Genomic DNA, 24,085 nt, shown 5'->3' with positions numbered 1-24,085 from the left:
CTGTATTTTTGGAAGTCCCTGTTTGGCCTTTTCCAGTTCTGTCTGCCTCTAGCTCCAGAGCACTTACGTAATATAATTCAGTTGCACGTGTTGTCTAATCCTAAGGGTGAGCTTTAACTGCTCACATAGGACCGTGTGCTCTAAATTTCGGCCATGTGAGCTCAGCTTAGAGCTGCCAAGGGTGAGCTGCCAGCCCCAAACACTGGTATCTCCAGTGCACAGGCCAGTGTTCTTTAGAGTCCACCCTTATTGGAGTAAAGAGAGACTGGCCATGTGGAGAGGAGGGCTCTAAAGGAGGGCAAAAGGCCCAAAATTCTCTCCAGTGAAAGAATGCACACACCGGCCCCAGTGAACCTTTGCCCAGTAGCAGTGCAGCTCCCTGTTTCTTTGGTGTTACGCAAAGCTGTCACCTGGCAGGTGAGGTGAGCCACCATAGCAGTGGCTTCTCTTTCTCTGGCTGCCTGGAGGCTGGGGCTCCAGGGGGGGCCTGTTGCCTCTTATAGGGGCCATCCTGAAACCTCCTTCCTGGAGAAGCCCTGTAGGGCTGGACTCAGGGGGGAAGTTGGAAGTAACAAAGCATATCTAGAGCACCAAAGAAGAGGCAGAAACCAGGATCTCAAAGAAAGTTTAGTAGAAACAAATTAGAAGCAAAGAAAGGCAACTTGTAAACACAAGCTAGAAGTGAAGTTCAGCTTTCTAGAACAGTGCTTGTGAAACTTTAGTGTGCAAAGGAATCACCAGGGGCTCTTGCTAAAATGCAGATTCTGATCCTGGAGGTCTGTCTGGGATTCTGCATTTCATCAAGCTTCTGGGAGATTCACAGCCATTGATCCTCAGAGGAGCAAGGATCTGGTAGCAAAGTTGTTGGCTGTGGTTCTCCTTGGTGGCTGCGTCTTGAACAGCACAGCCTCAGCACTCACATCATAAGTCCTGGTCAAGAAGCAGTGGAGCCTGGCGGCCTGGTTTGAATTCTGGCCACTCTGTGCCTCGGTTTCCTCATCTATAAAATGGGAATAATGTTTCCTCATCTATAAAATGGGAATAATGATAGTGTCTACCTCATAGGTCAGTTTGAGAATTAAATGAGATAATGTGTGTAAAATAAGTAGACTGGTGCTGGGTTCATTGTAAATGCTCATCAAATGTTAGTTGTTGCTGTTACCATTATTATCATTTGGTTGCTGAGTTCAGAATTGGGCTTTCTGCTTCCTGCTTCAGCTGTAGACATCTCATGTCAAAGAAGAAAAGGGTTCTCGTGGGGTTATCTTACTTGAGAGCCGCTGCAAGGAATCTCTCCTTTCAGTAAATGAGGTCTGGAAATAAAGTTCTGTAGAAACAGCTGGAAGCTAGCTTTCGTGTGCATGTCAGCCTTATTTATAGCTTCAGATTGAAAGCCTGTGCAGCCTGGGGGACTGTGAGGGAGGAGGCCACCGAAGTGCATGGCAAGGACATTCCTGGGAGCCGCAGATGAAGGACCTTCTACCCTGAGGTTGTGGAATTTAGGTCTCCAGTCACCTGCAGCATTCTCGCTGGCAGGGCCCAGGTTTCAGGTGGCATGAGGCTATTTACATGGGTCTCTCCTATTTTCATCTTGAGAGGAATGGTGCAGCCTGGGAGGAGGCCGACACAAGTGCGTCACTCCCGGCTTAGCTTTCCTTTTTTAAGGGCGTCAGTTTTTCAAAAACAGAAATTCACAGAGGCGGAGCTTTGGGTTTGCATGAAGCAACAGTCTCCATTCCCATCGCCTTGGAGAGTCTCTGCTGGCTGGCATGATGCTTTGGGCTGAGCCCAGGACTCTGCTCATGCTGAAATGTGGGTCTGTGGCATTCGCTGCCATGGGAGTGTCATGTCGCAGACGTCAGACTCAGCAGTGGGGACTGGTTCTAGTTGGCAGCCTGGGAACGGTGGCTGCTTCTCTAAGTCTGCAGTCGTCAGGGGATGTGATGTGTGCTGCGGAAGAGGCACAGGGTTTCGTTGCGTTCAAAAAAAAACCTAGTGATTTCCGTCATTGACAGAGATGGGTGGGAGATACCAAAATATAGATAGCAGTGGTATCTGCGAACCAGGCTGACCTGTCAGGGCTTAGTTCCTGAGGAAGATCAGAGTGTCAGTGAGTTGCCTATAGTCAGGTTTGTGTTTGTCAGAGAGATTCCAAACACATGAGGTCTGGCAGCATCTCAGCCCCTGGAAGAGTGTCGGGCGTGTCACTAAAAGGCTTTAGAAATGGGGCACAGGTTCCTATCCCAGCCTTGTCACTTAACGATTATGATCTTAAGCAAGTTAATTATCTTCTCAGTGTCTCATTTTCCTCATCTATAAAATGAAGATATTTCCCTTCAAAATGTATTGAGAGAATTAAAAAGAAAACACGTCAAAAAGCATAACGGATATATAATAACACAATGACATTGTTTGTCTCTGTGGAGGGGAATTAAATCCCTCATGGACAAAGGGGAGACTTTTTACCATGTAAACTTTTTACAACTTGAATTTTGAATTACATAGTTATCTTTAAAATGTTGATTTCATTTAATTTAAAAATAAAACACATGTCAGGGGTGCCTGGCTGGCATGCGACTCTTGATCTTGGGGTTGTGAGTTCAAGCCCCATGTTGGGCATAGAGATTACTAAATAAATTAAATAAACTTAAAAAAAAAAAACACGTCATAAAAAGGTATTGATAGATTTCTCAGAAAGGTGGTTGTGCCTAACCGAACAGTAAATGAATGTTTGCGGTCACATCATAATAATAAATAGAACACCGAAGGCACTTAGCAAATGCTTTTTCCTTCCCCGTGGTGATCCAGCTCTCAAGACTAGGTCTCTTGAGTATCTGGGATCCCCACCCCCAAAAGCATGTGAGGGTATCCTATAGAGAAGTACCCTCTAAGGCCTTCTCTCTCTTAGGGTGAGAATCTGGCAGCTGGAGGCCTGGAGAATGAACCACCTGCCAAACAAAACCCTGAGAACTGGGGACCCGCCCAGGCTATAGGCGTGCGGAGGTAGACAGGTGCAGCCCAGAGCGTGAATGCACAAGGCAGGGGTCCGATGGGCTCGGGGAGGTAGGGTTTGCCAGGGCTCTCGCAGTCTTGTTCCTCTCTGGTAAGACCTCAGGCTTCCACACAATATTGCTCTTATTTTTCAGATGGCTTTCTCCCCTGTTCTCCCTTTTGATTTTCACAGCAGCCTTACAATGGGTGAATATTCATACACAGGGCCCGAGGCTGCAAGGGAATAAGTGACTTCCCTCAGATCCACAGAGAAACAGCCCGAGGAGGAGCAGCTCACATCTGTCCCAGCCTTTCTATAAGCCAGGCACTGCACTAAATGTTTTTCACGCATTATTTGATTTTCTTTTCTTAGCAATTTTAGGAGCTCGGTACCGACATCAGCTCCATGTTCCAGATGAGAAGAAAAAAGCTAAACAGGTTAAGTAATGGCTGGAGTAGTGCCCGGGTCTCTCTGGTCCTGGTACTAATGATGCTGCTTGTTCAGCATAGTGTAAGCTTCCCCCTGCTTTGCTAGGAAAAAGAATGCCTCTTCATTATGTCACCTCTAAAAGGCCTGTGTGGGTTCTGCAGGTTCCTACTTCAGTCTCTGGAAGATTTGGATACAAGTCTGAGGAAACTGAACTCTCGCCTGTTTGTGGTCCGGGGACAGCCCGCTGACGTGTTCCCAAGGCTATTCAAGGTACGTGTGCGGAGTCCTAGAGAAGACGGTGAGATTCTGTTCTCCAGAGTGTCCCCGCAGACTAAATGAGGTGATGTTCTGACTGAGAGAATGGAACCGGTCAGCGTGCTCTGACTGCTGCCTCTAGGGAAGTTGGGAGCAAAGCCAATCAGCTTGCCGACAGAATGGAAACTGTGTTAAAGGAAAAATTCTGTGAAACCACTGTCTTGTTGGAAAGTTCCCAGCTCAATCCAGACAAGGGATGTGGCAAGTTATTCCACCCCGGATGCCACTGGCTTCCTTAGATGTTTTCTTGGCTTAAGCCAGCAAGATTTATTAGGGCTCTTCCTATGCCAGGAGTTTGAAGACAAGTTTTCCTTTTTATTTAGCACAGGGTGTTTCCTGTCTTGCTATGTTCTTGTTGGGAACAAAATCAGCCCTTTTGAGGGAGCTCCCTGCCTCCCCTGGGGCAAATGATTGATACAAATCTTCACTTGGGTACCATGTAGGCCTCTGTCTGCTCTATCAGGTAGCCAGTCCACTTGCCCCCACCCCCAGCCCCTTTCTTTTTAAAGCACATTTCAAGGTCCAAACAGAGGCAAATGTACTCACGGACAGAGAGCTCTGGGACAGTCTGTCCTCATCCACAGCAGTGCAGGATTGTTTTTATTCCCCTTTCCACCCCAGCTCCCTTCCCTATTCTTCCTGGGGGGAAAGACCAGAGGAGAGGTCTCATGTCAAGACAAGCAGCTTACTAAATACCTTCTCGTTCACTTCACCTCCCCACATCCCACACTCGTACACACACAAATCACATAGTGCTGAAAACAGCCAGCGTTCATTGAGGGCAGACTATGAGTCAAACAGCATTCTAAGTGTTTTACGTGTATTAATTCACATAGCCGCCTAAGAGTATCTGCTGCTGTCCCTGTTCTATAGATGAGGGAACAATAACTTCATGGTCATGCAGCTAAGTGGTGATCTAAGACTTGAGCCCTGCTCTCAGACTCCAGATTTGTGTTCTTAACCCCCACACCGTTAAACACATGTGCCTCGCTTCTTGCTCTGCATTGTGTCCCCTGTCTCCTCTCCTCCTAGCACCTCAGAGGCCAACCCAGCAATAGCCCAGAAATTCAGATAGATCATTCGTTCAGCCATTCAGCATATAATAGTCCTCCTTCCCCTTATCTGCAGTTTTAGTTGCTCACTGTCAACTGTAGTCTGGAAGCAGATGATCTGACTATATGTCAGACGGTCAATTAGTCGCCTAACACATCATTCACCTCACTCCATCTCATGCAGACATTTTGTCATCTCACACATCATCACAAAGAGAGGGGTGGGTACAGTACAATAAGGTATTTTAAGAGAGCGACCACATTTACATAACTTTGATTACAGTATATTTTCTGATTGTTCTTTTATTATTAGTTACAGTTGTGTTAACCTACTGTGCCTAACTTACAAATTAAACTCTATCATAGGTAAGTACGTGTCGGAAAAAAACGGTACTATATGTAGGGTTTAGTACTATCTGCAGTTTCAGGCATCCGCTGGTGGTCTTGGAACACATCCCCTTCAGATCAGAGGTGACTACTGTATATTTATTGAGCTTCTAGTATGTCCTAGACCCCCTGCTAGGTACTAGGGTAATGAATGAGACAGCATTCTTGCTCTGAGAGTTCACACGCTAATGTGGGAAATAGACAAGTAATGGGCAGCTTCATTGTCATATGGTAAATGCTGTGATGGAAAAAGTGCCAGGTGCGGGAAAATCCTATTGAAAGAGAAGGTCAAGGAAAGCTTCTTGGAGAAGGTGGCATCTAATAATATTTTATTACTATCCACAGAGTTATGAGTATTTAGCAATGTCATCTATATGAATTGCTAAACATGGTACCTGGCTCATGGTAAAGGCTCAATAAACGTTTAGTCCTGTTATCCTAGATGAGGGATAGTCAGCCCTCTCAGGACCCACACCACAGACAGAGCCGAGTCAGGTCCCTTATGGAAAGGGCATTTGCCCTGGGGGGTTAGAGTTTTAAGGGACCATGGCCAGAGACTTTGGTTGGAAGATGGATTTCTTCTTGACAGTCATGTTCTAGGGCTTTCTGTGAGTTATCTGTACATCTTTTACTGGGCCAGCTTTCTCCCAGTATTGCAAAGAAATCTAGAAAATTCTACTAGAAAACACTAAAGACTTAGAAAAGAATTCCTTTATTTTTTAGCATGTGGCCCCTCTGGTCTGATTTCTCTGACCTCTGGACTAAGAATTGCGCCTCCTTCCCCGACTTGCTGAGAGAGCTAGGTAGAGCCTGTGAGCTCTGTTTGCTACTGGCCTCAGGACTGTTGCCGTGGAAACCATTAGGACACTTCACATAGCACAAGTCTGCCAAGAAAACCAAGGCAGAAGTTTGCAGGGCCCTGAGGAGCTCCGGGAAAGGCATGCTGGGCGCTGTCTCCACCAGTAGGCCTCCCCTGGGAGCGTTGTATTTATAGCCACTTGCTGCAGTCTCCTGCCCCCAGGGCCCAGCAAGCATACAGGACTACCCACCTCTCTCTTGACTCCACCAGTCTCGCACTCCACTGTCGCCATGCTGTTGGCCTCACCTCAAAGACCTGCTCTCCTCAAACCTGTGAACCTCAGATTGTTGGCTTTCCAGTTCAAATCTTTGTCCCTAGTTTGTTCTGCAGCCCACTCTGACAGGTCTCCAGATTCGTTTCCTGTAAGGAAGGAGCAGAGTTCTCTGCTTCATTTTCCTCCCCAAACAGTGTTTAGCATAACAGATTCTCTCCCCACAGGAATGGGGGGTGACCCGCTTGACCTTTGAATACGACTCTGAACCTTTTGGGAAAGAACGTGATGCAGCCATCATGAAGATGGCCAAGGAGGCCGGTGTGGAGGTGGTGACTGAGAACTCTCACACTCTCTATGACCTGGACAGGTGAGAAATGGGTCCCTGGGCTCAGCTTGCCAATTATGGGAGTTGGTGGTTCTGGCCCCTGCTGAGCAGAACTCTGGGAGGTTTACCGATAGAGCCACCTGGCACATGAGGTATGGCATTTTCTAGAATCTGGAAGAGAATGGGTCCGAGTTGGGGCCTGTGGAACAGATCACAAAGAGCTGTACCCAATTTGGGTGCAAAGAGGCTCACTAAGGCCGAGGGATGGAAGCAGTGAGGATCCCCATGCAAGGTCTTCACAGATCTGCCCCTAATCTGTTGTCCCGTCCACTCGCACTCCCACTGTGTCCTGCTCCTGAAAGGCTGCCGTCTGACCTCAGTGGACCCTACCTGGTAACCTTCCTGACAGAGCTCTATTCTCATATACCCAATTTCTGTATCTAATGTGAGTTCCCCGGGCTCCCCTGGCTATCTGGGTTTCCAGGCCATGTATTTAGATGTTGTGCAGGAGGCTCTAGAGATCCCTGCGGGGGGCTGATAACTACAGAGCAGCCTCCTTCCCTAGGGACAGGCCTGTGTGCTTTCAGAGTGTCTAGGAGGAAACCCTCCCCTCCCCTCCCCTTCCCTGGCAGAGCTGTCACCCTCCTGCTGCTGCCGCTGCTTTTGCTGCCAAGCCAGCAGCCATCCCTTCTCCCTGCCCCCCCCCCCCCCCCCCACAAGCTAGTGGTGGCTGCCAGGAGGCCAGGTCACACATCTCTGCACGTGAGCTAGCTCTCAGGAGGAGCGGCTGGGTGTGGAGCTCCTCCTCCTGCCACGTGCCAGCCGAAGGGGAGGTGACTGCAGGGGCAGCAGCCAACCTCACATCCCCAGCGAACCTACCCAGCCAGCCAGTTCTTGCGTAAGCTGCTTCTTGGCCAACAGGAAGAGCCCGGGGAATCTGGCTCCAGGCCACCCCAATGCATTCTGTATAAACGGCCTCAGTTTTCCTCAGTCCTGTATCTTCTTTCCTTAACCTGAGTTTGTCTCTGTTTCCCTTGCTCGTGAAAACAACAACAACAAAAACCTTTGAGAACTGCCAGACGCCCTTTAAATAGTTACTGCTATTGACCGCAGCCCCGATCTCTGATTTAGGAAAGATAGTCTGTTCTCCATGTCTCTGTTCTAACAAATTGGGACCAAGAAGGGAATGATTTTTCAACAGAAGAACATGCTTGCAGTTCTTGTCAAAGGACTTCCTGAAGGCTTATGCCGGGAAAGACAGGAAGGGCCGTGGGGATTCCCATGGCGTGGACACACAGGCTGAGTACCAAGAAGGCTAGCGGGGATTTTTCTGTGATTAGAGAGATACGGTCAGTCTCTGTCTTTAGGAGGCTCCACGTCGACACCAGGGAACCTGGAATTGAGTCCCACCTTTGGCCCCACCTTGCTCCATTACCTGAGGCACCTGCTCCAGCTCTCTGGGCTTCATTTTCCCTCTCGATAAAATGGAGATGTAGCCTCCCTTGCCCCTTCCTTTCCACTTAGGGGTGGGACCTGTGAGTGGATGAGGAAAGCCACCCTCCAAGCCTTCCAAGTCTGGGCCGTTTTCTGGGAGGGCAGGGACCTGAAGTGAAAGGCCTCATGCGTGACATCAGGTGTGCCTTGGGATTCCCAGGATTATCGACCTGAACGGGCAGAAGCCACCCCTTACCTACAAGCGCTTTCAGGCCATCATCAGCCGCATGGAGCTGCCCAAGAAGCCTGTGGGCTCCGTGACAAGCCAGCAGATGGAGAGCTGCAGGGCCGAGATCCAGGAGAACCATGATGAAGCCTATGGCGTGCCCTCCCTGGAGGAGCTGGGTGCGTACCTCCTGACCCAAACCTCCTCTTTTTTGTAAGATAACTTATTGGGTTTTTTCTCCTTTGTCAAAGTAATGCATGTTATTACAGATGTTATAGAAGGAACAGTGAAACAAAAATGGAAATAACAATCACTGTTACCCCCCTGCCCAGAGATGACCACTACTGATTTTGGAGCATGTCCTTCCAGTCTTTTTTTCTGTTCTTACTCGTATACATCATCCTATGTTATGCTCCTGTTTTTGTACTTTTCTCTCCCAGAACATACAGGCACAGTCTAGTGCTGGCATCAGTGGGGCTCCCCGACACCAAGATAACTAGTATTGTTTCCATTGAAAGGGGGTCTGTCAGCCCCTCAGGTCACTGACTGTACCCTTTCTCCCCTTCCTCCCCCATCCCGCGTTTTTTGATCCGAACAAAATTAGCCTTTCTCACCTGAAAACCACAGTCATTTCCAGCCAACCTGATAGGGCAAACTGTACAGGATTGTTCTCATCTGTCTTGAATGAAGAGTGGCCAGGATAGGGAAGGCAAGGGAAAGGAGATAAAAACGTGACAGTGGAAAGAGAACCAGGATGACCTGGCACATGTTGAAATGTTAGGATGATGTCAGCGCCAGCAGCACCTAGAACACATAGTTCAGTTCCCACAAGGTTCAAAGAACACAACGTGTCGAGACTTGTTGAGCTATCACTGAAACGGCCTGACCTCTGGTTCCATGACCTGCTCCTCCTCTTGTAGGGTTCCCCACTGAAGGACTAGGCCCGGCTGTTTGGCAAGGAGGAGAGACAGAAGCTCTGGCCCGCCTGGATAAGCATTTGGAACGGAAGGTATGGCCCCCGTTTCTGTGACACACAACTTCGGATGCCAGGATCCAGGCAGCAGAGGATATGAGAGTCAGCTTCATGTCCCTTAGTGCTTCTTCCCTCAGAGTGGTTGAAAATGAGAAATATTCCGAGGCACCTGGCTGGCTCAGTCAGTGGACCATGTGACTTGTGATCTCGGGGTTGTGAGTTTGAGCCCCCCGTGGGGTCTAGAGATTACTTAAAAGTATATATCTTTAGGGGCTTGTGGGTGGCTCAGTCGGTTAAGCGTCAGACTCTTGATTTCAGCTCAGGTCATGATCTCATGGTCTGAAGATCCATGCTCAGTGGGGAGCCTGCTTCAGATTGTCTCCCTCTGCCCCTCCCCAGCTTGTGCGCATGGGCGCTCCCTCCCTCTCCCTCCCTCTCTCTCTCTCTGTCATTCTCTCTCTCTCTCTCTCTCTCTCAATAAATAAATTTTTTAAAAATTTAAAAACTAAAAATCTTTAGGGCTCCTGGGTGGCTCAGTCGGTTAAGCGTCCAACTTCGGCCCAGGTCATGACCCTGCACTTCGTGGGTTTGAGCCCTGCGTCAAGCTCTGCGCTGACAGCTTGGAGCCTGGAGCCTGCTTCAGATTCTGTGTTTCCCTTTCTTCCTGCTTCTCCCCTGCTTGCACTCCGTCTCTCCTTCTCCCAAAAATAAATAAACAGTAAAAAAAAATTGTTTTAATAAAAATCTTTAAAAATTTCGAAAAGAAAAAGAAAAATCTTCCTGATGGCAGTAACAACAATAATAACGACTACCATTTAGTGAGTGTTTACCACATGCTGGTCACTGGGCTGAGCTTTTCTGAGTTAAGTATCTGCTTGCATTATTTCCTATTTTCTTTTCAACATCCCTGCAAGGTAGGTGTTAAGCTCTCCATTTTACAGATTAGGAGATTAAGGTTTAGAGAGGATAAGTAACTTGCCTGAGGTCACACAGTTAACAAGTTGTAGAGTGAGATCTTGTTCTACGTGATTCCAAAACTTAGACTAGATTGCTTTTCTTTCATCTTTGTACAGGTTCCCCTTACTGAGAGGGTGTCTGGTCAGTGAAGTCCAGAAGATTAATTACTTTGTGTTTCTGTGTCCCATCCTCACCTTTTGCTGGGCCCCCTCAGCATTGATTTCCGTATGTTTGGACACAGAGAACAAATGGTCCACCTCCCAATAAAGTGGGAATTGGCAAGGGGAAGGAAAGAAGTGGAGGCCTCAAAGGCACTCCTTAATAATGTCACATGGCTTCCATGACCCTAGGACTAGAGGAGCAGAGACAGTTCTCATGATTGAGTCAGCTCCTGGTTTCCTGTCCACCATGGCTGTTTTATAGACTGATAGACTGGCTCTCAACTTTTTGTATTCTCAGATGGGTGGGCATTTGGCCCAGCAGCCAGGTGATAACAATGGAACAAGGAGACTAAGGCAGACCTACAAGGGAAGAAAGCTTCCCAGCCCTGGAGGTGCCTCACCAGCAGTGAAAATGTGCCACAGAACCCACCTCCCTTGGGATGGCCCTATCTTCATGTTACCATCAGCCACCCCAGCCAGCCCCACCAACTTAAAAGGATAAGACTGATGTCCAAGGGCTATGGGGAGGACCAGCTGTCCCTGTCCACATAAGGAGCTTTACCCAAAGATCCTTGGGTACACAAGAACACAGGCTGGGCTCAGGGGGCAGAGCAGTAGAGATCACAAATGGGATGGCAGGACTAGAATAAGACTGACAAGTATAAAGAGCTAACTTAATGATCTCATGGATTATCATCACCTTAAAAGCATTTTGTGGAGGGCTGTCCCCTTAGATCATGAAGTCAGGGTCCTTTTCCACATGCCCCTGGAGGGTGTGGTCTGTCATGAGGCCTTGTGTCAGGACCCTTCAGACTCCATGGTGGTCAGAGGGAACACCGTGTCCTACATTCTAGGAGAAGAGAAGGTGCCTGTGAGCAGGGTGTGACCTTGTCTCAGGAGGTTTATTTCAGTCTTCAGTTCTCCAAATCTGAGGTGAACATCTGCTTGTGTCAGGATGGCCTAGCTACTAAAAAGACTGCCCAATGAGGCAAGCGTAGAGTCCGCTTCCAGAACTAGTCTATTGTAGATGATAGACATGAAACGAGGAATTACAGGGTACTCTGAGGGTTAGGAAAAGAGCAGTTCAGAGTGTTAGGGGAACAAAGAGGAAGAGAGTTTTATTAATCAGTTTGTATTTGCAAGTTGGCTTTTGAAAAAGGGAGTTTTTGAACTCAGTTAACTAGGAGTCCAAGGTGTAGCCTTTAGGTGGATCCAGGTGCCCAAGTAATGCTGCCAGGAATACATTCTCCATCTCTGAGCCCTGAGGTAGGCTTTCCTTGAGCAGTGGCAAAGTGGTCACCAGAAGCTTATTTTCGGTCTGCTAAGCACACCAGAGGAAGTAGTGTGCCTCTTTTCTAAAAGCTCTGGGAAAAGTCCCAAGGAGTGTTTTCATTTCACTCTGGATCGGGTCGTGTGACAGTCCCTGACTCAATCACCACGGCCGAGGAAGGGGTGTCTCCCTGTCAAACTTGTATTGCCAAACTACTCCCAGAGTCAGAAGGTGAGCTCGGCTCCACTTTACCCAGTTGGACTGAGATTAGGGCAGGTTGGATCACTGCAAGGAAACTAGGTGCTGTCACCAAAAAGGGGAGACAGTGTATGATCTTTGACCCTGGTTCCCCAAAATAGTAGATGAGGGCAAGCATCTCTTTATAAAAGTATCCCTATTTTTATTTTATTTTATTATTTTATTTAATGTTTATTTTTGAGAGAGAGAAATAGAGTGCGAGTGGGGGAGGGGCAGAGAGAGAGGGAGACAGAATCTGAAGTAGCTCCAGGCTCTGAGCCGTCAGCACAGAGCCTGACGCAGGTCTTGAACCCATGAACCGTGAGATCATGACCTGAGCCGAAATCAGACGTTTAACCGACTGAGCCACCCAGGTGCCCCTCAGTATCCCTATTTTTATTTATTTTTATTTATTTATTTTTTTTTCAATGTTTATTTTTGGGACAGAGAGACAGAGCATGAACGGGGGAGGGGCAGAGAGAGAGGGAGACACAGAATCGGAAACAGGCTCCAGGCTCTGAGCCATCAGCCCAGAGCCTGACGAGGGGCTCGAACTCACGGACCGCGAGATCGTGACCTGGCTGAAGTCAGACGCTTAACTGACTGCACCACCCAGGCACCCCTAGTATCCCTATTTTTAAATGAGAATGGAATGATGGAACATTTTGCAACCTTCAGTGATGACGCATTGTGCATCAATGACTGCTAACCCCCATAAAGAGAGACAGTCAGGCATTATGTCCCCCTGCAGTCTTGCCAAAGAAGTCAAACCTGAGTCCAACCCAGTCTCTGGTACCGGCCACCAGTTTGCAGCAATATACTGTGCGTGTGCAATCAGCAAAATGTAGACTGTGGGAATCAGTACAAGTCAAACGACCTGGGTTCTTCGCAGAAAACTTTAAAGGGAAAGAAAGAAATGACAGGAACTATGTAGACTAAAAAAAACTTAAATAACAGTGACTCTGCCCCCAGTGTGGAGATGGGATTAGAGGGCGACCAGAGTAGATGCAGGGAGATCAATTGGGAGCCTGTCACAGTCGTCGAGTCTACATCTTAGCCTGATCCAGGTTGGTGGCAAGAGTGATGGGAAGAAAAGGACAGATTTGAGGAATCTTTGAACAGTAGAATTGACAGGACTTGGCCACAAAGAAGTCACAGGTGATGGCCAGGCCTTGGCATGGACACCCAGGTGGATGACGGTGCATTTTCTGAGATAAGGATGCCCGTGGAAGGGTGGTTTGAAGAAAAGAGTTGTTACACTTCGAGGGGCCTGGAGGGCAGTCAAGTAGAGATCCTGGCAGGGAGGTGGATGGAGTGATCTGGGAATCCAGCTAAGCAGCAGCTAAGCATCCTGGGCTGGAGCCACTGACATGCCGATCCTCCGTAAAGAAGTGGTGTTGGGAGCCACGGGACTGGACGCTCTCCCCCAGGAACACAGTTGAGTAGGGGACCCAGCACAGAGCCCTGAGATGCCAGCACTGAAGGGGTTGGGAGGGGAGGCAGCCAGGAGTGTGTGGAGTCCAAAGGCCAACAGAACAGAGGGTTATGGAGACGGGAGCAGGGTGAGATGTGCCGAGAGGTCCAAAACTATGACAGGAAGTGCCTGCAGGACTCAGTGGCATGGAAACCACAGAGACTTTGGTGGGAGGCAGCTTGGTGGGAGTGGGTGAGGGCAGGAGCCAGACTCGAGTGGGCTGAAAAGTGAAGGTGGGTGGGGGGAAATGGGCTGTGAAGAGAGGAAAGAGGACCCAAGAGTAGAGGTCTGCAGGGTTGCTAGAAGTTACTAGGAGTCCTTCATTTTTTTTTCTTTGGTTTGCAAAAAAGTGAGATGACTTCCCCAATATTCTTGGAGTAGAAACTGGAGAGAAAGATACGGAACATGCAAGAGAGGGAAGAGGGGTGGGCTCCAGAGCCAGGCAGAGGCCTTGGCCTTGGGCAGGGTCACAAGAGGGGGTAGGTGTAGATGCAGGCGAGTTTGTAGATTCGGTGGCTAAAGGTTGAGGAGCTTTTCTCCTGAGGGCTTCCATTTCCTTATTGTCGGGAAGGAAAGTCGTCTGCTGGAGGGTGGCGGGGAAGTGTGGCGTAGGGGGTCTAAAGAGGGTGGGAAGTTTGTGAAAGAGTCATCAAGAAGAGAAAGAGGGTTCTAGGAGTGGAGCAAGAGAAAAGAGTTACTGGATGTAGGTGGAGTCTGGAGTCAGAAGCTAAGTGCCCCCCAGCCCTGTCTCTTACCGGCTCTGTAACCCCAGAAGAGGCACATCACCCTTTGGGCTTCATTGTTCGTTTTCAAAAGGAGGTGCTGAGAAATGCCGCCTCAGAGGATGGTTCAGATCAGATGGGAGGACGTGTATGACAGCGGGCTCTGAAGTCACGCTCTGTGCCGGCGCCTCGGGGTTTTTTTCTCTAACATCCAGGCCTTTCCTTTCTTCGCCTTCTCTTCCCACTGCAGGCTTGGGTCGCCAACTATGAGAGGCCCCGAATGAACGCCAACTCCCTGCTGGCCAGCCCCACGGGCCTCAGCCCCTACCTGCGCTTTGGCTGCCTCTCGTGCCGCCTCTTCTACTACCGCCTGTGGGACCTGTACAAAAAGGTGAGGGGCGGGGAGGGCAGTGCACCCTGCGCCCGGTCACGGCCAAGCAGAACGGGGCTTCCGGGCCAGTCAAGGGCCTGGGCTTTCAGCCTGTGGGCACGCTGGACCACTGCTAGGGCACAGTCCCGCCACACGTCTAGGGGGTTTGGAGCCACCACGTTCGTGGCAGCTCCAGATTCCCTTGTGGGGGAGGCCTGAGCGACATGGTGCTGAGAGCTGGGTGGGTATTTGCATCCACATGCTACCCCCAACCCCAGGTGAAGCGGAACAGCACGCCCCCCCTCTCCCTGTTTGGGCAACTCCTGTGGCGAGAGTTCTTCTACACGGCAGCCACCAACAACCCCAGGTTTGACCGCATGGAGGGGAACCCCATCTGCATCCAGATCCCCTGGGACCGCAACCCTGAGGCCCTGGCCAAGTGGGCCGAGGGCAAGACAGGCTTCCCTTGGATTGACGCCATCATGACCCAGCTGAGGCAGGAGGGCTGGATCCACCATCTGGCCCGGCACGCTGTGGCCTGCTTCCTCACCCGCGGAGACCTCTGGGTCAGCTGGGAGAGCGGGGTCCGGGTGAGTGCTCTCTCGGGGGAAGCTGGCCTGTTCCTTCTTGTCAGGCCCAGCAGGGGCAGCCCTCTTCTGGGCTGGGGCATGGGGTAGGATCCCTGGATCCTGGGCATCCCCTCCAAATCCTCTCTGGTTTGCCCTCCGCAGAAGGGCTTTGGCTCTCCTCCATGGGGAGATGTATGGTAACTTGGGGAGAATCATGGCAGGAGGTCCTCAAGGTGGCTGATTGTCCCACACTCTCCCCATCTAGGTATTTGATGAGCTGCTCCTGGATGCAGATTTCAGCGTGAACGCGGGCAGCTGGATGTGGCTGTCCTGCAGTGCTTTCTTCCAACAGTTCTTTCACTGCTACTGCCCTGTAGGCTTTGGCCGCCGCACAGACCCCAGTGGAGACTACATCAGGTGAGGATGCGGTCCAGGCTCTCTGCTCTGGCTGCTGTGGCCTGCTCCTAGGATGAGATACCCTTGGCCCTTTGAAGGAGAGTGCCAGTGTGCTGACCGGTTGTCCGATGTATGTGTTTCAGGCGATACCTGCCCATATTGAAAGGATTCCCCTCTCGATACATCTATGAGCCCTGGAATGCCCCAGAGTCCATTCAGAAGGCAGCCAAATGCATCATTGGTGTGGACTATCCCCGGCCCATTGTCAACCATGCTGAGACCAGCCGACTCAACATTGAGCGAATGAAGCAGATTTATCAGCAGCTCTCCCGCTACCGGGGACTCTGTAAGGAGCCGCCACTCCCGCCACCATCCCCTAGCTCACTAGGGGCAGGACAGCACCTACCTGCGGGCTCAGAGGGGGTTTCCAGATATTTGCAAAGGGAGACTGAGTGCTCTCTTTTGAGCTGTTGAGTTGACTTGACTTCCCAGGGCACAGGGCACTGTAGGCCAGGCTGGACGGGGCCTCTCTTCGTCGTGGCCACAGCGGGAAGCGATGGAGCCCCAGTGTCATGGCCCAGCACCCCCTTTCCCACCACCGCATCTTGTTTTCAACCGCCTGGTGGCCCTCTAGAGTCCTGAGAGATTACATTCTGATCGTATCCCTGCCTCTCTCCCAGGTCTGCTGGCTTCTGTCCCTTCCTGTGTGGAAGACCTCAGCAACCCGGTGGCAGAGCCCAGCTCGAGCCAGACTGGGAATGTGAGCAGTGCAGGTGAGTAGCAGCTGGCCTCCTGGGGCCCGTGTCCACCCGGAGGACACTGCAGAACTACCACCAGTTCAGTCATTGAGGGCTGAGGACAGAGGCCGGAATGAATCTGTGCCCTTATAGAGAGCTTATATTCCTCTTGGCAGAGACAAACAGTAAAGGAACTGTGTAAGAGCATTTTTCATAACAAGTGCTTTGGGGGAAAATAAAATTGAATGACCTGGTAAGAGAGGGGCTGGGGAAGGGGGATTCCTTCAGGCTCTTTAGACAGAATTAGTCAGGAAACCCCTTTCTGAGCAGGACCCTGGTAACAAGGAGAACCAGCCTTTCCAAGAACTGGGGGAAGAACATTCCAGGCAAGGGGAATAGCAGGGAAAGACCCAGAGACGAACGAGTTTAGCCCATTCGAGGCACAGAGGAAGGGAAGCCGGTGCTGCTTGGCGTACCCCGAGGGAGGAGCTAGAGTGAGCTGGGGACCAGGTGTGGCAGGAGCTGTGTCACATGGGCCCGCCCCCCTCCCCCCCCCCCCCCCACCCCGAGGAGGAGTAGGTTTGTGTCATCAGCGCACTGAGGAGGCACTGAGGGGTGGTCAGTATGGTGAAGGTGTGTGACCTGACCTGTGTTTTCAAAAGCTCCCTCCGCCTGCTGTGTGGAAGGGACAGTGCGGTGCGGGCAGGCCCAAGGACAGGGAGACTAGAAAGGAGGCAACCGTGGTGGTCCAGGCAGGAGGGGGCAGCACAGTCCGGTGGTGGCAGCAAAGAGAGGTCAGACAGTCTTGCCGAATTCTTCACCTCCTCCCTTCAGCTCTGGGATCGATGTCAGTAAGATGAGACCAGCAAGAGCGCCAGGGGTTTTTCTAGTTTGCCAAGCCAGGCTAGCTCCACAGATGAGGGTGCTGCTTGTTCTGCTTCAGGAGGCTGATCCAGCGTCTCCGAGGGAACGCCTGACCTTCAGAGCAAGGGCAGCAGACACGCCAGAGCAGTCTGTGGCCTGGAGCCCGTGGGATTTGGGGCCCAGAAGCTGGCCCTGCCTCCAGCAGGCCTGGTCATGCCCTCCTTAGACATTTCCAGGCAAGGTCACTGCCAAGAGAAGACCGAGGGGCAGACCTGAGGAGCAACTCGTTGGCATGGCTTTGAGGCAGGCTCCCTGCCCCCTGGAAGAGCTGCCGTTGCACAGTGTCGGGTCCTCTTGGCTCAATGCAGGGTCCTTGTGACACTTTGACCTGCTTCTCTACAGGCCCAAGAGCGCTACCGAGTGGCCCAGCATCCCCGAAACGCAAGCTGGAAGCAGCCGAGGAGCCACCGGGCGAAGAACTCAGCAAACGGGCGAGGGTGGCAGGGTTGCCCGCCCCAGAGCTGCCGAGCAGGGACGTCTGAGGGTGAGTGACAGCGCAGATTCAGCTGGAGGAAGGAGGTGGGAGAGGTGGACAGGGGTCTGGAAAACTACTGCCCTGCCAGCTGAAGGCTAAAACCCAGCAAACCAGATGAAAACCTGGTGGCAACTGCATGATTTTTTCTAGGATTTCAGCTCTAAATTTCTTCCATTCTGACTTCTATGCCTCTTAAATTTTAAAAAGAAATTTAAAAGTAAAGCGTTTTTCTTTCTTTACCAGCTAAGGAAAAACCTTTCTTTCCCCCTCCCCCCCCCCCCACCTTTGGCTCTTTCTACCTATCAAAGTGAGGCAAATCCCACAAAAAGAAAGCAGAGACCCGGAGAGGAAGCTGTAGGAGAAATGGCCCCATGGCAGGATCTGAGGATGCTCCTGGACCTTCTGCCCTCGTGGACGGGCTGTGTTCCATAGGCAGGCCAGTGGAGGGCAGCACTGACCTTCAGAAGACAAGCAGAGGGCTGGGCACTGCTGGCCAGGCCCAGCCCTGCCTGAGGACCAGTAGAGTCTGGCTGCCCATGGTCTCTGCCTCTTGAAGCCACTCCTCTGTTCTCACCTTCCTCCTGGCCTTGGCTCTGCACTTCCCTGTCAGCACTCAGCTTTCTTGGAAGCCCCCTGAATGTCATTTACAAAATAAAAATTGGCTCCCTCCCCAGAGCAGGAAAGGACTTTTATGCCTTTCTTGGGGAAATATAAATTACTCTTCTCTTTGAGTCATCATCCCAGGCTGTTCTTTATGTGCCATGTCTGCGTCATTAGATTGGAGAGGATGCTTTTTCTCTATGGAGCCCATGGATTCTTTTTTCCACACCCTTCCATTTCAGGGCCAGGTGAGGCCATCTGATTTGAGCGGCTAAGCTTGAGTGCTGGGTGAGACAACGATTGTTTGATGCTTGTGCCCTCTACCCTATGAGGCTCTTGGTCATAGACGTCACTGATAGATTTGTGCTGGCTTGTTCCAGAAGCACTGGCAGGCTTAGATACTACTCTCTTAGTTATCTCTTAGCTCTTTGATACTAAGCAAAGTTCATTCTGCCTTACAAATCTGGACCTGGCCAGGCTGTCACTCCCGACTTTCAGGTGAGAAGATCAAAGAATAGAGAGGTTAAATGTCTGGATCAAGGTTGCTCAGTAAGCTAATGGCATCCAATTCAGCATGAAATTATTGCCAGGAGCTATGTGAGGTAGGGGAGTATATGCATATAAGATAATGTGATGATGCCCACCCACAAGCATTTAACAGTCTGCTTAGAAAAAGAGGGCAAATAACTTCTAGTTCCTAGACAGATGATATAGACTCTACATGCTTGTCATAAGCCAGCGGTTGGTGGGCTGGAGTGATCAGGGAATACAGTACAGAAGTTTACACTTGGGGCTAAAAGGTAAGTTGGATTTAAACCACAAGGAGGGCATTTTGGAGAAGAAAAGTAGCTTAATGATTATGTGATCTTGTACAAGTTAGTTAACTGGTATGAGACTTCGTTTCCTTACCTATAAAGTAGGTTGTTACAAAGGCTAAATTGTTACATTTATGTGTCTGATAGGAGCGCGCGGCACTGCTAGGAGTAGGAAAGCTGTCTGCTCTGGCTCCAGCAGACAGGGGTTTGTTTTTCTCACCTAACAGGAGGCCCTAATGCGCGCCTTGCTGGTTTTGAGTTGGCTCAACTATGTCAGAGCCAGTTTCTCTGAGATTCTCTTGTTCTGTGGTGTCAAGGTGGCTGCCACAGCCTCAGCCATCAATTTCTCATCCAAAGCAAGAAAGAAGAGACCACTGTGCTCATTTATCAGTAAACACACACCAAGTCAACACAGTTTGCCAGACACTTTTGTGCACATGAGGATACTGAGACGTGCTGAACAAGACTGACAAAGGCCCTTCCCTCTTGGGTGCATCTTGGTGGGAGGAGACAGATGGTAAACAAGTAGATATAGTGGAGAGGCTCTACGTGGTATGAAGAAAAAAAATAACGTTGGTAAGAAGATAGAAAGTAAAGGTTGGCCCACAGTGGGGGGTTGCAATTTTAAGATTGGAGAAGAACAAACAAACAAAAAGATTGGGAGGGGATGCCTCTCTCCCTTTTCATCAAGAAAATAAAAGCTTTCCCAGAATACCCTTCTCCCGGCTTTTCATGTTGGTCTCATGAGCCCACACTGAGTCACAAGGCCACCTCCAGTGTGGGAAGTAGGGATCCAGGTTATTAGGATTGGTTTAGACCATTGGTTTTCCAACTTGAGTGAGAAACAGAATCCCCTGGAGGATTTGTGAAACCACAGATTGCTGGGCCCCACCCCCAGAACTTCTGATCCTGTAGGTCTGGGGTGGGGCCTGAGAATTTGCATTTCTTTTTTTTTTTTTTTTAATGTTTTTAATTTTGAGACTGAGAGCATGAGCAGGGGAGGGTCAGAGAGAGAGGGAGACAGAGAATCCAAAGCAGGCTCCAGCCTCTGGGCTGTCAGCACAGAGCCCGATGTGGGGCTCAAACCCACAGACTGTGAGATCATGACCTGAGCTGAAGTCGGACACTTAACCGACTGAGCCACCCAGGCGCCCCGAGAATTTGCATTTCTAACAAGTTCCCAGCAGCCGATGATGCTGCTGTTCTGGGACTGTACTTTGAGACTCACTGACTTAGACCAATCATGATCCATTGTCTGTGCCGGTCTGTGACCCACTGAACAAAATCAGGGTTTTGGTAGCTAGGAAGTGTGGGTACTGGTAAGACAGCTAACAGCGTCTAGGTAATAGGCAAGGCAGTTAGCCCAATGCCTGGCTCATAAGTATCCAGTAAATGGTAGCTATTATTATAGATATCATCACTATTATTTTAGAAGAACATAAGGCTACTGTTGGGTTGGAGCCTGCAGGGTCTTAAATGTCAGGCAGGTGAGTCCTTGTACTCTGGACACTAAGGACCATTTTGGAACAGGAGAGTGAACTGATCAAACAGGCGTTTTTGGAAGGCATTGGGCTGGGGTCTGCAGAGGAAATGATGGCAGTGGGGGAGCCAGCTTAGACGCGATAGCAGTGACTCCAAGTAAAAACATTACAAGGGTGCGGACTTCAGCCTGTCTCTGGCCTGGCCACCCAGGAGATTATCCGTTGGTCAACTGGGATCTTAAGGACTGATTCTCAAGATTTACTATGCTCTTAATCATGGCTAATTGCTTGGAAGTGGGGGGCTAGGAGGTCAGAGGACAAGACAGACTGGGGAAGAATGCACGTGTTCTTTGAAAACCCTGAGAGAAGAGAGTATACTTGGGTTTCACTGGGTGCTGGTGGTAGTGCCTGGCCCCCAAGACATTCAGCATCCTTATCTGTAAAACAGTGATAATAGCACCTTGTCCCCTGCCCTGCCAATCGAGCACACGTTAGGGAAAGAAAATGAAAACCCGTATGTGCAAAAAAGCCTTTGAACAAGGTCAAATGCACCATGGAGACGAAATCACATTACCATCTTGTACATGCTTCTCAGGGTGTCTTGAATTGTGTTATTGTTACTTTAGCCAGAGGCAGCCCTCCGGGCTAAGTGGACCACAGAGCTGTGGCCACGTGGCCAGAGTTGACACGGGACACTGAGAAGCAGGAGACTTACCCTTCTCCCCTCTTCTCTTGGTCAGCATTAGTTGTGTGACTTGGGGCAGGATACCTGGCCTTTCTGAGACTGCATCTATAAGGTGTGACTAATCATTCTTTACCAGCCTGAAGGCTCCATCCTGAATCTTCTGAGGCCCCATTTAGCTCTGAGCTCTGTGGCTTTGTGATTCCATTATTTCTAATGCCTCAGAGCTATGGCAGTTCACAGGACAGACAACAATTTACAGTGTAAAACATGCCTTGATATCAGTAGGTTTCATGCTTACCTAAAACCCACACCAGTGTCTGTTCTGCATTTGGTGGTATTGTACAATGTTCACTAAACTGAAAAATAAGCCAGTCTCCAAATAGCTATCATTTCAGAGGCTTCCCTATAATCCCTAAAGCTGCTGACTGCTCAGGATTCCATTAGCCTCGAATTGTGTACAGATTTTTCTTATTGGTCCAATTGCTTTGTCATGGGGGAGCAGCGCACATGATCCATTTGCCCATCGGCTGGCACACAGTGGTTGTTGAGAGAAGCCCCAATTGAATACAGAAGTCTCCTGGCCAAGGGTCACCTCTTCCCCTCCCCTGCCCACAGGTCACCAAGCTTGGTTAGCCCTGGGGCTTCACTGCAGAAAACCTGACGTCTGGAATCTCTTCCTTGTCGTTTTAGCACTTCTGTTGTGTGTCCCTCATGTGAAACAACGTATGGGAAAGGCAGCGGGTGACCTAAAATGCTACACAGTAGATGTGGAGACAGTGGGACTCTGGTCTTACGCTCAGACCAGTGTCTGCATTGCCATCCTGCGCTCACTGCCTGGGAGCCTTCACCTGAGTTGCCTCACCTCTCCTCACCTCTCCACTTCTCACTTCCTGACCTGGAAACGAGAAGTTGGGACTCAGTGTCCCTTTGCACTTTCCCAACCAAGTAGCTGTTGGCTGGCTGACATCCCCTCCCCTTGCTGTAGGATTTATATGGTGCAGGAAGGGAAAGGGTGTCACGGACATGAGAAATGAGACGGAGCTGAGAGCCCTGCTTTGTAGCCCATCTCAGCCCATCCAAGCCCGGCTGTGCCTCTGTTCCTCCTTCCTCCTAACTTGCGAGCTGGTGGCAAACCCTCTGCCCCTTTCAAGCTCCTGGGCACCGAGACCTGGTTGCAGGCTCCAAAGTTTCTGCCAACCTTGAGCTGTTGGGGTATCCTCTGCTGATGTAAGCTCCTGCGTGCACGTCATCCACACGCCCCTTCTGGGCTGGGGTCAGGGGAAGGGTAGACTCACAGACTTGGATTTCTTGTTAGCATCTGGCTCACAGGTAGCCTGGGGGTAATTCGAACAGTGGGTGCACTGAGGGAGGCGGTCATTAACTTACTTTGTGTTCAGCTGCTGCTTCTGTGTTTCTTACATTTAATGACAGGTTGAAAGAGTTGGACGATTGAGAGATTGATTTTTCAGTGCATGTTTTATGAGTTGATTTTTCCCTTGGTGCCTCCCCCTACCTGTTCTTCCCTTTCTTTTAATGCTGCAGTTGTCATTTTCTTGCAGGGCCTCCTTTGATTTCCCCAGTCCACGTTTTTTTCTGCAGACTTATGCCCTGGCTTGAGAACAAGAGCACAGGAACTACCTAGTTACCTGCTGATCAAGGAGCTTGAGTAACTAGTTGACCAGGCCTTTGACTGATTTCGTGGACAAGCATATCCTGGTTCTTCCAAACCTTGGTTTTCTGTATTTGTGTTTTTGAACCCATCACAGAGGGACTTGGGTCACAGGGGCTTATCTGAGGCCCACACACTGCCATCTCCCTTCCTGAGCCTGCCCCATAGCGAAGTCACACCCAAGTCTACATAGGTCTGAAGTGCTAGCATTGTAGCCACCTGACTGCTTATATTCTAGGCATTGGTTCTTTTTATTGTTGCTTTCCTTTGGAAAATGTTTAATTGTGATGCAGAATAATTGAGGAGCTGACAAATACATTGCTCGGATTTTAGATGTGCAGGCAACAGGACATATCTTATGCTGTCACAGCAGACTGGAATACCCACTCACTGCCAGTGTGCACCAGATGCAGACAGGAAATGTTGCACGTTAAATAACATATCCTCTTGATTACTGTACTTTATGTGAGATTTATTATAAGCCTAATTCTAATTCAGTGAATGCCATCCACAGATTGTATGGTGGGTCATTGTCACTGTGGGGCGTAAGGCAATCATTAAGAAGCTTGACAGGCAAAGCATATTAGAAAATAATTTTATAAATTTGATTAAAGATACTTGCAAAGTCACATTAATTCCAAAATAATGTTTTCTATACATATGGTGACTTGGGAAGTCTTAGGCCATCCCCTGAGAAAACATAATGAAGATAAGCAGCTAAAAAAAAGAGAGAGAAAGGATTTTGATACTTTGCAATGAAAAGACAGTTTAAGCATTTGAATTAGACCTGTCACTGAAAAGTGCATTTTTTTTTAAGTTTTATTTATTTATTTTAAGAGAGAGAGAGTATAAGCAAGGGAGGGGCAGAGAGAGGGGGGAAGAGAGAATCCCAAGCAGACTGGTCTTGAACTCATGAACTATGACATCATGACCTGAGCCAAAATCAAGAGTCCGACACTTGGGGGTGCCTGGGTGGCTCAGTCAGTTAAGCATCCAACTTCGGCTCAGGTCATGATCTCACAGTTCATGGGTTCAAGCCCCACATCGGACTCTGTGCTGACAGCTTGGAGCCTGGAGCCTGCTTCTGATTCTGTGTCTCCCTCTCTCTCTGCCCCTCTTCCACTCACACTTTGCCTCTGTCTCTGTCTCTCTCTTTCAAAAATAAATAAATGTTAAAAAAAATTTTTTTTTAAAGAATCAACACTTAACCAACTGAGCCACCCAGGCACCTGAAAAGGGCTTTTTTAACCAAAAGCAAGTCAATGCTGTTAGCAAGTACATGGATCCATTCATTATTCAGGTGATCTCAGGAGTGAAGGCAAGGCTCTTGTCTACTC

General features: G+C 49.6%; 1 protein-coding gene across 1 annotated transcript in view; it reads left to right on the top strand.

Moving 5' to 3' along the window:
- Window positions 1-24,085, top strand: part of CRY2 (cryptochrome circadian regulator 2) — a 33,862-nt gene that overhangs the window by 4,718 nt on the left and 5,059 nt on the right. The window contains exons 2-11 of the mRNA XM_025928390.2: window positions 3,583-3,691; window positions 6,473-6,615; window positions 8,228-8,412; window positions 9,154-9,242; window positions 14,278-14,418; window positions 14,676-14,987; window positions 15,232-15,383; window positions 15,506-15,708; window positions 16,043-16,135; window positions 17,366-17,507. Coding sequence (XP_025784175.1) covers window positions 3,583-3,691; window positions 6,473-6,615; window positions 8,228-8,412; window positions 9,154-9,242; window positions 14,278-14,418; window positions 14,676-14,987; window positions 15,232-15,383; window positions 15,506-15,708; window positions 16,043-16,135; window positions 17,366-17,505 — 1,567 coding nt within the window. The 3' untranslated portion in view covers window positions 17,506-17,507. The remainder of the gene's footprint in view (window positions 1-3,582; window positions 3,692-6,472; window positions 6,616-8,227; window positions 8,413-9,153; window positions 9,243-14,277; window positions 14,419-14,675; window positions 14,988-15,231; window positions 15,384-15,505; window positions 15,709-16,042; window positions 16,136-17,365; window positions 17,508-24,085) is intronic.

This window comes from Puma concolor, chromosome D1, assembly GCF_028749965.1.
Source record: "Puma concolor isolate L17-30 chromosome D1, mPumCon1.1.hap2, whole genome shotgun sequence".
Taxonomy (NCBI): Eukaryota; Metazoa; Chordata; class Mammalia; order Carnivora; family Felidae; genus Puma; species Puma concolor.
Note: the sequence above shows the minus strand (reverse complement) of the source record. Positions and strands in the feature narration are given on the sequence as shown.